This window comes from Benincasa hispida, chromosome 10 (assembly GCF_027475165.1).
Source record: "Benincasa hispida cultivar pf3 chromosome 10, pf3_genome.v1.1, whole genome shotgun sequence".
Classification (NCBI taxonomy): Eukaryota; Viridiplantae; Streptophyta; class Magnoliopsida; order Cucurbitales; family Cucurbitaceae; genus Benincasa; species Benincasa hispida.
Genome location: NC_143487.1, coordinates 19,725,575 through 19,739,615, shown reverse-complemented (window position 1 = coordinate 19,739,615; position 14,041 = coordinate 19,725,575). Strand labels below are relative to the sequence as shown.

The 14,041-nt window shown below is 36.7% G+C and overlaps 1 protein-coding gene and 1 pseudogene across 2 annotated transcripts; both read left to right on the top strand.

The window, feature by feature from the left end:
* The first annotated feature begins 2,360 nt into the window (after positions 1-2,360).
* Positions 2,361-13,458, top strand: COQ3 (coenzyme Q 3). 2 transcript variants are annotated; one of them, XM_039046202.2, is made up of 9 exons: positions 2,361-2,823; positions 9,886-9,975; positions 10,660-10,738; positions 11,752-11,829; positions 11,926-11,974; positions 12,385-12,434; positions 12,645-12,794; positions 12,915-12,995; positions 13,087-13,458. In XM_039046202.2, the coding sequence occupies exons 1-9, from the start codon at positions 2,528-2,530 to the stop codon at positions 13,201-13,203; spliced, it is 990 nt and encodes a 329-aa protein (XP_038902130.1). In that variant the 5' UTR covers positions 2,361-2,527; the 3' UTR covers positions 13,204-13,458. The 2 variants fall into 2 exon arrangements, with proteins under 2 accessions (XP_038902130.1, XP_090162603.1); XM_090306477.1 differs by lacking the exon at positions 9,886-9,975.
* LOC120087690 (uncharacterized) lies at positions 5,063-6,188 on the top strand (annotated as a pseudogene).
* Positions 13,459-14,041: the final 583 nt, after the last annotated feature.

The following is a 14,041-nucleotide window of genomic DNA, read 5'->3' as shown; positions in this document are numbered from 1 at the left end:
GATTTAGGGTTTTTGGAATCTAAGATACATTTAGGTTCAACATTTTCCAAATTAAAAATGAGCTTTGCTTTTATATATTATATATATAAAGCTTTGCTTCTATGGAGGATTTTGTGAACAACATGCTTTAGAGAGATAAAGGGAGAGAAAAAGGAGGAGGGAGGAGAGAAATGGAAAGAAGGGAAGAGAAAAAATAGAAAATTCCACCTCATTAAAATAGCAATAAAAATATTAGTAAAAATATTACTTCATTTAAAATGTGTCAACTTAACATACTATATCATTTTTTCATTAGTTCAAGTTAACTGAATGACCATTTAGAAGCATATTTTGAAACTTCATAGATCAAATAGACACTAATATCAAGCCTCTGGGACCAACAAAGTGCATCTTTCCCTAAACTTAATAAAAAATTTTGATTAAATGATTACGTGGTAAGATGACTAAAAAATATATATATTTTTAACTTTTTTCCTATTCTCTCTTCTTCTCCCTCATCGTATTTTTACTTTGAATCCTTCTCCCATTTCCATTAGGGGTGTATATGGGTTGGGTTAGATTGAAGGTATTTTTTGGACAACCCGAAAATTCGGATTGGTTTGATTGGTAATCTAAATGACCAAAATAAAGTTTTCAACCTAACCCTTAAAATTTGGGTTGGGTTGTTGGGTTAGAACTTTTTTTAATGAAAAATATGTAGATATTTATTTTAAACTTTAAACAAAGACAAATATCATAACAATTTTAAAAGAAAAATATTAAAAATTAAAAAATTAATCCATACAAAGAAATTAAACTTTAAACCAAGAGAAATATATAAATATATATATCAAATTCGGGTTGGGTTGGATCATTCCCAAACTACAATCCAACCCAACCCAATAAAAATTCAACCCAACCCAACCCAACTCTTACATTTTGGGTTGGGTAGTCCAAATTGTTCAAATTATCGGGTTATTTGAACACCTAATTTCCATCTGTCTTTATTTTTTAATTTTTCATTCATATGCAACTTTTTCTTCCTACTACCCACTTAATGTGTCATTTAAAATTTTCAAACATCAACTTTCCTGGCATTTTTGCTTTAATTTTCTCTCTCTAAAATCTCAACCTTCTTTCTTCAGATTAACCTTGCTCCGGAGGCAAGGACGAAGCCACAGGGAAGTGGATTTCGAAATTTGATTGTGTAGTTAATTTTGAAGATGGGTGGAATGACACAAGATTTATATCAAAATTTGTACACATCTTCAAGTGATCTTTTAGAGTTTTAGTCATTGAGTTAGATATTAAACCAAATGAAAGGAATTATTACCTGGTATGTTAAGTTGTTATAAACGTTTAAAGGTTGAAATTTGGAAGGAATTAGTGCCAAAACCACCAGAATGCTCATAACTAAAGAGACTCATCAAGAAAATTAAGGAAGAAGTCTGAAAATGAGAGCATGGAGTTAATTGAGAAACGAGACATTGTTCCAAAGTTGTGGATTTTTCTGGCTGGCAGTTGTCAAAGATTTTTTTGCCCACAAACACAAAGAAGAAGAAAATAACTAAAGTCAGAGGGTGATTATGGTGTTGATTATCATTTATTTTTCTTAAATTTTTGCTTTTTTTTTCCTTCTCCTTTGAATGAAAAATGAAAAAGAAAATTGCATTTGAATGGAAAATTACACAGAAGGAGAGAGAGGATGGAAAGGGATGAGTGATTTAGAGTGAAGATGAGAGGAGAGAGAAGGGAGAGAGAGGAGGGAAAGAAGAGAGGAGAAAGAGAGAAGAGGGAAAAAAATTAAAAATATAAATTTTTTTCTAGTCATCTTGCCACATCACCATGGTTTTATTAGTACGTCGGAACCATTTGAACCTATTATTGAAAATTCAGAAATTAAAATGATCGATTTAAAACATTAGAACTAAATGCACCTATTCTTGAAAACACATAGATCAAAAAGATATATTTTTTTTAAAGTCAAATTTTGAAAACTAAAAAAAGTAGCTTTCAAAAACTTGTTTTTAGTTTTTGAATTTGGTTAAGAATTCAATCATTCTACTCGAAAAGATGGAAATCATGGTAAGAATTGAGAAGAAAATAGATTTTATTTTGAAAAATAAGAAACTAAAAATGGAATGGTTAACAAACGAAACCTTATTTAATTAAGTTAGGATTCAATTTAATGAAATTAAAAGTTTAGGTTTCAAATTACATTACTAGACAACTTTAGGGTCAATGTTGATCTTTTTTTTTCCTATATTCATAATTTTTATAGAAGTTATGACCCTGTCCAACTTATTTTCAGTGCGTGATCAATTCAAACACATTAATTCAATTTATGATTATTATGAATTTTTTTAATGTGAAATTAACCATTTGAGAGATGATTCAAAAGCCTTTGAGGGGCATTTAGTAAAAGTAGAGGGTATATTTGCTTAAATTAAATACTTGATCTTAATCTACCATTACCATATTATCAATAAATAAAAATGCCTTAATCTTTCACGTAAAATTCCCCCTTCTAGTTTCTCTTCTCTCACTCATGGCTTCCAAATTCCGCATTAACCAGCTCCGAGCTCTAAGCTCCACCGTCTTCCATGGCATCGGAGATTCCCGTTACCAACATTCAATTCGAGCACCACGAAATCTGTATCATATCAGGCACTTCTCTGACGCCTCATCGCCGCAGCTCTCTCCCGCCGGTTCTTCTTTAGCACCGCCTCAAAATGCTGAGCTACAAACTGCATCTCGACCTGAGAAAATAGACAGAAACGCTTCTACTACCTCGTCTGTGAATCAGCTCGAGCTTTCCAAATTCGCCGCCATTGCTGACACCTGGTAATTCTCGAATTCTCTAAAAAGATGCATTGTTTAGACGATTTCTGTTCTTAGAATTCTTTTCTTTTTTCTATCGGGATAGTTTAGGAGAATTCGGGTTGGTGATTTGGAAATTTTAAAGTATTTGGTAGTGCACAGGGGTTCAACTCTTATTGCAAATGTACGGAATATCGCGTTTGGATGGTTGGAGATTTTTTAGGCTGCTCTCCTTTATTTTCCTGGAAATCAATCCTTTCTTACCTGGTTCAATTCTTTTACATATATGTGGGACGAAACTTTCATCACATTTTATCACTATATATCGAATCGCGATGCTTGAAGGTTCTACATAGATTGCATGTATAACCTTTATTAATGCTTATGCTACGCACGTATATCTGATGTTAATCTAAGCCGAGACTTCTTATGAATAAGAAAAAGAAATCAATTCACGTAAAAAGAGTTTTGTTCTGCAAATGTATTCATGTAAGTCACAATTTTGGTGGTTATCCAAGATCGTCGTTCACAATTTTGGTGGTTATCCAAGATCGTCGTTTAAGTTGATATCGATATTTGTTAATAGCGAATTTTGGTACCTACTGTGAATTTATAATGCTCGAGAAGAAATTGAAGGAACACCCTGTACAATAGAGAACCTCACACCGATGTGGTATTTGGCCACCAATATTCTGACGATGAAGTTAGTAATTGTTTAGAGAGAGCTAGAGAATAGAGAATTTGGGATGTATTTCAGCATACCTCAAATGTCTCTAGCCCTTTTGATTATATAGAAATTTGATTTCGTAATAGTCACTTGGTTAATTAATCTTTCGAGCAACTAATTTGGTCGTTATTATCTTAATTTAGCTGTTAGGAATAATTTCATTTTTCTTAAAATGACCTTTTGGGTCATCTTTGTAAGGCAAAACACTTAGCCATATATTACCCACAATAGTTGCCCCCAACTCCTAATCGAAGTCTTGTTAGTATACCTTCAACTTACTCTTGGATTAGGAGTTCTGGTCTATTTTAACCCTTTTTTTCCTTTTTTTAAAAAATCTCTTTCTTATGGTCGATCCTAGGGAGTGGCCTTCATGGCCTTTTTGTACTGGCATGGTCGACCCATAGTCGTTTAAATATGGTCAACCCTATGGGTTGGTCTTCGTACTTATCTAAATAAATATGGCCAATCCTATGGGTCGGTCTCCATATTTAGCTATATTAGCTTGTGGTCGACCTTATGGGTTGGTCTTCATATTTAGTTATATTAGCATGACCGACTCTATGAGTCCGTCTTTATCCTTAGCCAAATAAACTTATGGCTTCATGGTCGACCCTATGGATTGGTTTTCATTAGTAGCAAAATAAACTTATATAGGGTGGCCTCCATACTTAGCCAAATTAACTTAATAGCTTCATGGCCGACCCTGTGGGTCGGTCTTCATACTTAGCCAAATAAACTTATGACTTCATGATCGACCCTATGGGTTGGTTATCATACTTAGCCGAATTGGCTTGTGGATTCATTACTGACTCTATCGGTCAATCCCCATAGTTAACCAAATAAACTTATGGCTTCATGACCAATGCTATGAGTTAGTCTCCATACTTTGCCAAATTAACTCATGGCTTCATGGTTGACCCCATACTTAGCCAAATTAACTAATGGCTTCATGGTCGACCCTATAGGTTGGTCTCCATATTTAGTTCAATAAGTTTATGGTTTTATGGCCGACTCTATGGGTTGATCTTTGTACTTAGCCAAAAAGACTATGGCTTCATGGCCGATTCTATGGGTCAATCTCCATATTTAGCCAAATAAACTTATGGCTTCATGGCCAACCCTATAGGTTAGTCTCCATACTTAGCTAAATTAAGATTTACTTTTTCTCCCATAATAATTACCCCCAACTCTCTTGATCAAAGCCTTGTAAGTTGTAAGTACATTTCTAACTTATGCTTGGATTAAGAGTTTTTGGTTACTATTTGGTCATGGGTCTTCACTTGGCTTTCTCCTTGGTGTCAGCCTCTTGTCTTCCATCTTAGTATTCAACCTATGGGTTGGTCTTCATACTTAGCCAAATTAACTATTAGCTTTATGGCCAACCTTATGGTTTAGTCTCCATACGTCTCATAAAGGATTGACACAGTTTGTGACAATACAAAGGATATGTATAACAAAATTAGAAAATGCAGAGGTTTAGAGTTTAACCACAAGCAATTCCTCTCGTTCCCTAACTTTTTCTTTCTACGCACTTTCATGGCTACTTCTTCCCTTGCTTCCCTTTCCCTTGCTTCTTCTGCTGATTCCATTCCCATAAAGCGAGTCGGGACACACCATGGGAGCTTCCATTGCAATGAAGCACTTGGTTGCTTCATGATTCGCTTGATGGATAAGTTCTCTAATGCTCAAATTGTTTGAACCTGTGATCCCCAGGTATTACAAGGTCTTGATGCAGTCCTTGATGTTAGGGGCGTATATGATCCAAGTCATGATCGATATGATCATCATCAAAAGGGGTTTGAAGAGGTTTTTGGCCATGGTTTCACCACTAAGCTTAGCAGCGCCTGGTCTTGTTTATAAGCATTTTGGGAAGGAGATTATTGCAAAGGAACTTCGAGTTGATGAAGGGCACAGGCTGTTTTTGGCTGTTTACAAAAGTTTCATGGAGGCAATTGATGCAGCATTAATCAATATGATACAGATCAGCCACTGCAATATGTGAATAACACACACCTATCTTCAAGGTTGGGGAGATTGGATCAATCACCCGAGTATGAGAATAAGGCCTTCGAGAAAGCAATGGCCCTGGCCGGTTGTGAGTTCTTAGATAGTGTTAGATTTCATGCAAAGTCATGGCTACCAGCTAGATCAATTGTAATAGGATGTCTTGCAACAAGACATGATATTGACCCTAGTGGAGAAATAATGGTTTTGACAACATTTTTGCCCTTGGAATCTTCATCTATTTGAGCTCGAACAGGAGTTGAAGATTGAAAATTCAATCAAATATGTGCTCGATCAAAACGATGGAAGCAAACACTGGCGAGTGCAAGCAGTGGCAGTATCTCCCAACAGATTTGAGAGTTGTAGGACGTTGCCTGCCCAATGGCAAGATTTAAGGGATGAGGAACTCTCAAAGGGGTCTGGGATACCTGGTTGTGTGTTTGTTCATATGAGTGGCTTTATTGGTGGAAATCAAACTTATGAAGAGGCTCTTACTATGATGAAACATGCATTGAAGCTGTAGAAATCAAGTTTATATATTTATGGAGCTCATAACATCCGTTGAGGGAACAAGATCAGAAAATTGCACCAGCTGCCAACTATTGATAGAACCCATAAGCCAATAAAAGCACTGAGAAATTTCTTCAAATGTCTCCTAGAAGCAAGTATCACATAAATGGAGATTACATGGTTGATTTCGGTTCTTAGTGACGAGGCAGCCTCAAACAGGCAATCTTTAGGAAGTCTAACATCTGGAATTTGAGGTGGGCTCTTGTTGATAAATGTATTGACATAAGATCACATGAAAACTATAAGCAGTAAAAGAATTGATATATAGCACATGAAAGTGATTAATTGGTACTCAAGCAGCTCAAAAAGATTCCATAATGCAGTGGGACCCCAAGGACGCCTGCAGAGTTCTTGTTCCTCCAAAGAAAAACATCAGCAGTGAATTGTCTCCATCAATAGCTCGGTTCGTGATGTAGGGGTATTTTAGTAAAATTATGTAGTTTCTTTATTAAATTCTTATTTATTTTTATGTTTAGTTTAGGTGTGAAAAAGCCCTTCCCCTTTGGGTCTATTTAAAGGGGCCTAGATTTAGTGTTAGTTAAGTTAGGTGTGTAACAACCCTTTTCCTTTGGGTCTATTTGAAGGGAACCTTACCTTCACTTGAAGATGAATAAAATTCTTTACATTCAAGAATTCTCCAAGATTTAGGGGTCTAGTTCAAGATTGGTATCAGAGCACCCTATTTGATAGGGCCTCGTGGTGAAGGGCATCAACCCTCCTTCCTCCTCAGATGCGGAAGCATCCACATCTCCTCGATCGATCAACAAAAGATTTGTTGTCATTGAGTTAGTGATCAATCTGCTCAATGAGACGTGCATGGCAATGCAGACTTCCATGGCTGATATGCATCAAGTAATGGAGCAAATGACTAAAGCACTCAAGAAGATGTTGGGCAACAAGGGCAAGGAAGTTGAGACCCACGACAACCAACAAGAAAATCAAGAAAGTGGAGGACAACCGATTGCTGAAGCAAGAGAGAAAGGTAAGCAGGGACATTTGAGCATTAGAATTCAAGATCAGGTACGTTCCCCTCCAAGAAACCAGCCCCGAATGCCTTTTCAGCGAGCTCCAATGGCCAGACATGGTTTTGGTGGTGCAGCGGCTTGCCCAGGGGTCACGGCAAGATTCCATCAGCAGCAGACCAGATTTTTTCCTCCAAATCTGCTGGGTTATGACCTGAATCCTCGGACAAAGACAATCAAAGTTGGCTGCACACTCAACAATTTAACCAAGAAAATCAAGAACGGGTTCAAGAAGGTCCTTACATGGTATTATGGGCAGAACACCTATCAAGATTGGCAAGATTACCTTCATAACCAGCGTGGACCACCTTGGAGGGCAGATTCTGACTACAAAATGAAGGTAGATCTCCCTACTTACAATGGAAGAATGAACATCGAGATTTTCTTGGATTGAGTGAAGGGAGTCAAGAGTTTCTTCGAATATATGGGCACCCCCGAACATAAGAAGGTTAAGTTGGTGTCCTTCAAACTCAAAAGTGGGGCTTCCGCATGGTGGGATCAGCTCCAAACGAATAGAAAGATCTATGGAAAACAACCGATTACAAATTGGCCAAAGATGTTGCGGCTAATGAAGAAGAGATTTCTTCCTATCCACCATGAAAGACTCTTATATAACCAATTCCAACATTGCAAACAAGGGGCTCGAAGCGTTGAAGATTACACCGAGGAGTTTCAACGTTTAAGTGCAAGGAATAATCTAGCTGAAAGCGAAAATCAACAAATTGCCAGGCTCGTTGATGGATTACGGCCAGAAATCAGGGAGAAAGTACACCTCCATCCAATGAACTACCTTTCTGAAGCAGTATCCATAGCCACTACTATAGAAGATGATGAGATGCAAAAACAAAAGCACTGGAATTCTAGACGAACAGCATGAGACAAGACAACTCTTCGAACAAAAAAATCAATAGGGGAAACGTTCAGACCGCTACTCCATCAACTTCTTCAATCAATAAACCAAAAGAACCAACCAAGAATGATGCTATTAACAAGGGAAGTTCCACTACTTTACAAAATAAAGGTGCAAATCCTTATAATAGGCCTAATCTTGGTAAATGTTTCAGGTGTGGACAAGTTGGACATCTTTCTAATGACTGCCCTCAAAGAAGGAACCTTGCTGTCCAAGAAGTGGAAGAAGAAAGTGATAGCATTGAAGACACTGATGAATTCCAAGTTACTAACCCAGATGATGTGGAGGAATTATCGTGTGTGGTTCAAAATATTCTCCTTGCTCCCACCACGGAGATCAACTCTCAACTCCATTCTCTATTTTGAACCTGTTGCACTGTCAATGGCAAAGTATGCTCAGTGATTATTGATAGCAGCAGCTCTGAAAATATGGTGTCTAGGAAACTAGTGTGAACCCTCAAGCTTAAGGTTGAGCCTCATCCACATCCTTACCAGATAGGATAGATTGAGAAAGGGGGTGAAGCCATGGTTAGCGAAATTTGCACTCTGCCTCTGTCCATTGGAAGCCATTACAAGGACCAAATCATTTGTGATGTGATTGACATGGATGCTTTCCATGTTCTCCTTGGTCGACCATGGAAATTTGACAATCAAACTTTACACAGGGGTCATGACAATACATATCAGTTTGATTGGATGGGCAAGAAGGTGTTACTCATGCCACTGCCAACAAATTCATCACAGCTGTCTTCAGGCAGTCACAATAAACATAAGGGACAATTATTCTCCATTGTTCCAACCAAAGAAGCCATCAATCAAGCGGCTACTTTTTCCCTGGCCCTGTTCATTAAAGACAGCCAAGCAAATCCTAGCCAACAAAGCACTTTAGACCCTCGAGTGTTGGAACTACTTGACCAATTTCCCAACATCACAAAAATTCCAGATAGTCTTCAACCCTTGAGAGATATTCAGCACGCCATTGATTTCGGTCTACTTCAGTTCGTGTTCATGTCGGTACTCATTTTTGCCGGAACGTACGATTTTGAGTATAACACTAAGTCAAATCTCCCCAGAGATGACACCAATTGTTGATACCAAAATTTGGTATCCAAGGTGAATTTTATAATGCTCGGGAAGAAATCAAACGAACGCCTTGCACAATAGAGAACCTTGTACCGTGTGGTGCTTGGTCACCAACACTTTGACGATCAAGTTGTAATAGTTTAGAGAGAGAACTAGAGAATAGAAAATTTGGGATGTATTTCAGTGTACCTCAAATATTTCGAGCCTTTTGATTATCTAGAAAATTGATTTGTAATAGTCACTTGACTAATTAATCTCTCGAGTAATTAATTTGACCATTAGTAACTTAATTTTTCCATTACCAACATTCTCATTTTTCTTGGAATGACCTATTGGGTCATCCTTGTAAGGCAAAACGCTTTGCCATATTGGCCCACAACAAGATTGATTGCATATGCTTTTTGAATCTTGGCCATGCGTTCTTTTGATATTGAGCATGTCAGTCTCTAGTTTGGCAAAATAAGAAAAAATATATATTAGTTTTTCAGTCATTTGATTTGTATGGTGGTATGTGTGAAGTATCTCAATTGTTGCTTTATTAAAAAAGCGCTTTATTAAAAAAGCATGTCATTTGCTGGATTATATATCAAGTCTCGAAGTTTACAGCATATTTGTTTTGTGAATGTGTCTTTGATATCATCCATGTATTGCTATCATTTGTGTTCATGGACACTGCCCTTCTAATAAATTTCCTTCCAGAACATAGTTCATGCCATAGTAAGGATTAAAGCACCTGGTAAAATTTGTAAAAACTGGAGCTGTGGTTTTCAGGTGGGACTCCGAAGGGCCATTTAAGCCCCTACATGCGTTGAATCCTACAAGAGTCTCATTTATCAGATCCACTCTTTGCCGTCATTTTAGGTACTTCACCATCATTTCAGATCCACTTTTATGGCGGGTCTTCTAGGCACATTTAAACATTGGTTTGGTTCCAGTAACTACCATGATGGCCGACTTCTGACTCCAAATTGAACTCTTTCTTTTGGTTTTACCCAAGCCATGTTGTTATGCAATCTTCTTAGTTATTTTTAGGACGAACCACCGCCACCATTCTATTGCTGGATAGTTGATAGTTTTAATTAAGGGTAAGGAATGCAGGGATAGCATTGTATTCTTCAAGTCAACTGCATTTTGTTTAAGTGGATTCATTATCTGCTTGAAATTACTTCATTTGATGCATTAGTTACTAAATGAAAGATTCTCCTCAAAATGCTAAGAATTCCATGCATCATTCTATATCCATTTTATATAGGTTATTAGTATTCAAAATATCATTTCATATTGACAGTTCTGGTTCTTTTAGTTATGCAGAAAAAAACGAACTGGAGTTTCTCCCAAGAATTCTTAGAGTAAAATTACATGTATGGTATTGAGCTGTGATTCGAGATATTATATGACATTCAATCTAGATTAACATTTAGCATGTTTCTTTTTCCTGGAGTCTAAAGTTTATAATTCAGTGCAATACTAGTGAAATTAATTTTTTTTTTTTACCTCGCACTGTTCCAGGAATTCTGAATCTCTGATTGGTTAAATTCGTTGCAGGAGGGACCCTTGTTCAGTTAGGCCTTTTGAAGGACTGAAATTTGTTGATGTTGGTTGTGGTGGTGGAATTCTCTCTGAGGCATGCAGTTTTTCTCTTCTTTTTTTTTTTTTTTTTGGGTCTGGCTGTAGTCTTATTATGAAGGAAAATTTAATTGCTTGGTGTAACTTGTATGCTTTCTTTTCTTCATATATACCATCTGGCATTAGTCTAGTTCCAAGAGAGTTTTTCCAAATTCTTCCCCCAATTCTTGTCTGTTAACTGAAGCAATAATTTTTAAATCTATCTTTTGAAATGAGCTGATAATTATTAATTATAGATTCATGACTTGTCAAGTTATTAGCACAAAAGCAAACAATTTCTAAGTGTATTGAACTCATAGCATGGAACAATTTGTAAAACACTTGTAGATCATCTGTTGGTTTGGTCATTGTCTCATGGGTGTAACACATTTTTAAGCTATTCCATTCCATATCTCTCCTTTCCAGTTTAAGAATGAGACCGGACAAAGAGAACAACGCTATTTGGAATGAGTCTTTTCTTTTCTCTTCTTTTGATGAGAAACTGAGGGAGCTTATATTGACACAAAAACAGAAGAACAACCTTAGGGCAAGGGGTAGTGATAAGTCCTCTTGTCTTAGAGTCAAAAGCTGTTAAAACGGTAGCAGAAAAGCTTTTCTAATTAGTAATGTCATAAAGTAAGTCATTCCTGTCAGCAAATACTATGAAGCCCTTCCCCCCTTTTCCTTTGGCCGAATATAGAGACAAAATTGAAGGTCTACATTCAATTTACGTTAGAGGAGAGCAAATACTATCGCTTGTGCTGTAAAATGATATTCTCCCTCATGCTAACTTCTAAGAAGCTCCAGTCACGTAGAAGGCTGATACATGAGCTGTACCATATTTTCAAGAGAAATAAGTTCAGTCCAAAGCACAGGTCAAGAACTGAGCCATGCGCTAATTTCTAGGCTTGAAACCATAATCTTTAATGCCATTCTGCTCTCTTGGTTTAATAACTTTTTCTTGGTTCATGTAAACTTCTGGAAGACGTTCTTGATCCCATGTTCATTAACTTTCTTTTTCTGTTCTTTTAGCCTTTAGCTCGAATGGGAGCAACTGTGACAGGAATTGATATTGTGGACAAAAACATCAAGATTGCCCGTGTGCATGCTGTATGGTTATTATTCTTGAAGTCAAACAAATCGTTTATTTGGAAAGATCTATGTAGAATTTAACTTGGTGGTCTCTGGACGTACTTGTATATGCAGGACCTGGATCCTGTGACATCAACAATTGAATATTGTTGTACCACAGCTGGTACGTGCAAAAACTTGATTTCCCTTATAAATTATCTTCCTGAACTATCAAACCTCTGTTATTTTACACCTATTATGTGCTTGAACTTGAATGAGTTCACCATGTTGTATATTTGAATGAGTTCAAGTATGCTAGCTGCCTATCCTTTGGTTGACTACCTCCAACCTACTTGTTCTGTACCGAATTTGCATCACACTTTTTTTCCAAGAAAGAGAGGGAGAATTGGGTTACATACTTCTTATGAGGGAATAAACAGTGCACGATGCTCTTTTCTGAATCCACTTATCCACCTCGCTTGTTGATCCTTAGATGCTTAAATTCTTTGTTTCACCAAAATCACTTTATCTTTGCCATGAGAAATCCTTTGTTTATCCTTGAATATTGAATCATATGATACTACCTTATCACAGAAAATCTGGTAGAGCAGCGAAAGGAGTTTGATGCTGTCATCGCTTCAGAGGTTTGCTCTCACTCTCATTCTACATGCAGAAATTAACTAGACATTATCTATCAAAATTTCTTCATAAATATGGTTTCAAAGTGCAATTATAACGCGAGCTGTATCCCTTGAGGCATCAACTTCTCTTACTTGTTACCCTGATCATGACTGAGACTGAACTGTTGCTGTTAGATTTATATCCAAGCTCTTCTAAGCAAACCCTTTCGATAGGTAATCGAGCATGTGGCAGATCCTGCTGGATTTTGTCAGTCCTTGGCAGCATTGACAGTGCCTAAAGGAGCTACAGTTATTTCTACCATTAACCGTTCTATGAGGGCATTTGCAACCGCCATTGTTGCAGCAGAATACATTCTTCGTTGGGTATACTATCATCAACATTCTTTTTCCTAATCTAATTTCTCTCGAGGCCATACTACTACTCTTATTCGATTGGATTCTCCGAAAAGTGAATTCAGTAGTAATATTTTCTTACGCTAGCAGCTTCCTAAAGGTACGCATCAGTGGTCGAGCTTACTTACCCCTGAAGAATTGGTTCTGATATTACAACGCGCCTCTATTTCAGTAAGATTAATGCATAAAACATCCATATGACCATATCTTTATGTTTTCTCTGGTTGTTATAACCATTTTCATGTATGGTTGGTTGTTTCAGGTGGAAGAGATGGCCGGATTTGTGTACAATCCCTTAACTGGCCAATGGTCCCTTTCAGATGATATCAGTGTAAATTACATCGCGTATGGTACAAAAAATAGCCGGCAAACTGACTAACAAAGGTGTGTAATCTCAATTCTCAGTTAGCTTCCCTCTAGGCATTCCCTCAAACACTTATGTTTTTCTTTGTGGCATATGAAACTTATCAATCTCATATTTAAGCAATTTGCTTGAGCTTTGTGATCTTGGCAGGCTCCACTTTTATCTTACTTTCTTCAATAAATCTCCATTTTGAGCAGAAGGGAAGAAAAATATGTTGTGAATTGCACATTATTATTGATTATTACTCTTGAGTGTTTGCTTCACTAAAAAGATCTTATATTTGCTTTGGCATGGATATGAAGTATTAGGTTGGGAGATGGAAGGGAAGTCTTGTCTGTGTGGAATGACTTTTTATGTATTTAAAAGGTCGAGCATCATTTAAGAACAGCATTTAAGGGTGAGGTTTTTTTTTTTTTTTTTTTTTTTTTTTTTTTTTTTTTTAAAAAAAAAAAAAAAAAAAAAGAAGAAGGGAATTTTAGCTTTTCAGTAGGTTCTTGTAGCGAAGGGGTTTTAAAAAAAAAAAAAAAAAAAAAGAAGAAGGGAATTTTAGCTTTTCAGTAGGTTCTTGTAGCGAAGGGGAGGAACTAGCGAGATTTGTTTTCACGCGGGACCCACTAACTAGGGGTGTTCATGGAAAATTGCTCAAAATAACCTAAGGGCTTCTATGCAAATGACCTCTTTTTCTAAAAACATGTTTTTTTATTACCTTTTTTAGGAGTAAAATTTTTACCCTTAAATATCAAAATACCATAAATTTGAACCTAGCTCTTTCACTACAACTTTGTTTTTGCTAAATGATCATGTGCTTTCATACATTTTTTTCATGTTTTTTCCAACCATGCTTACAGACAAT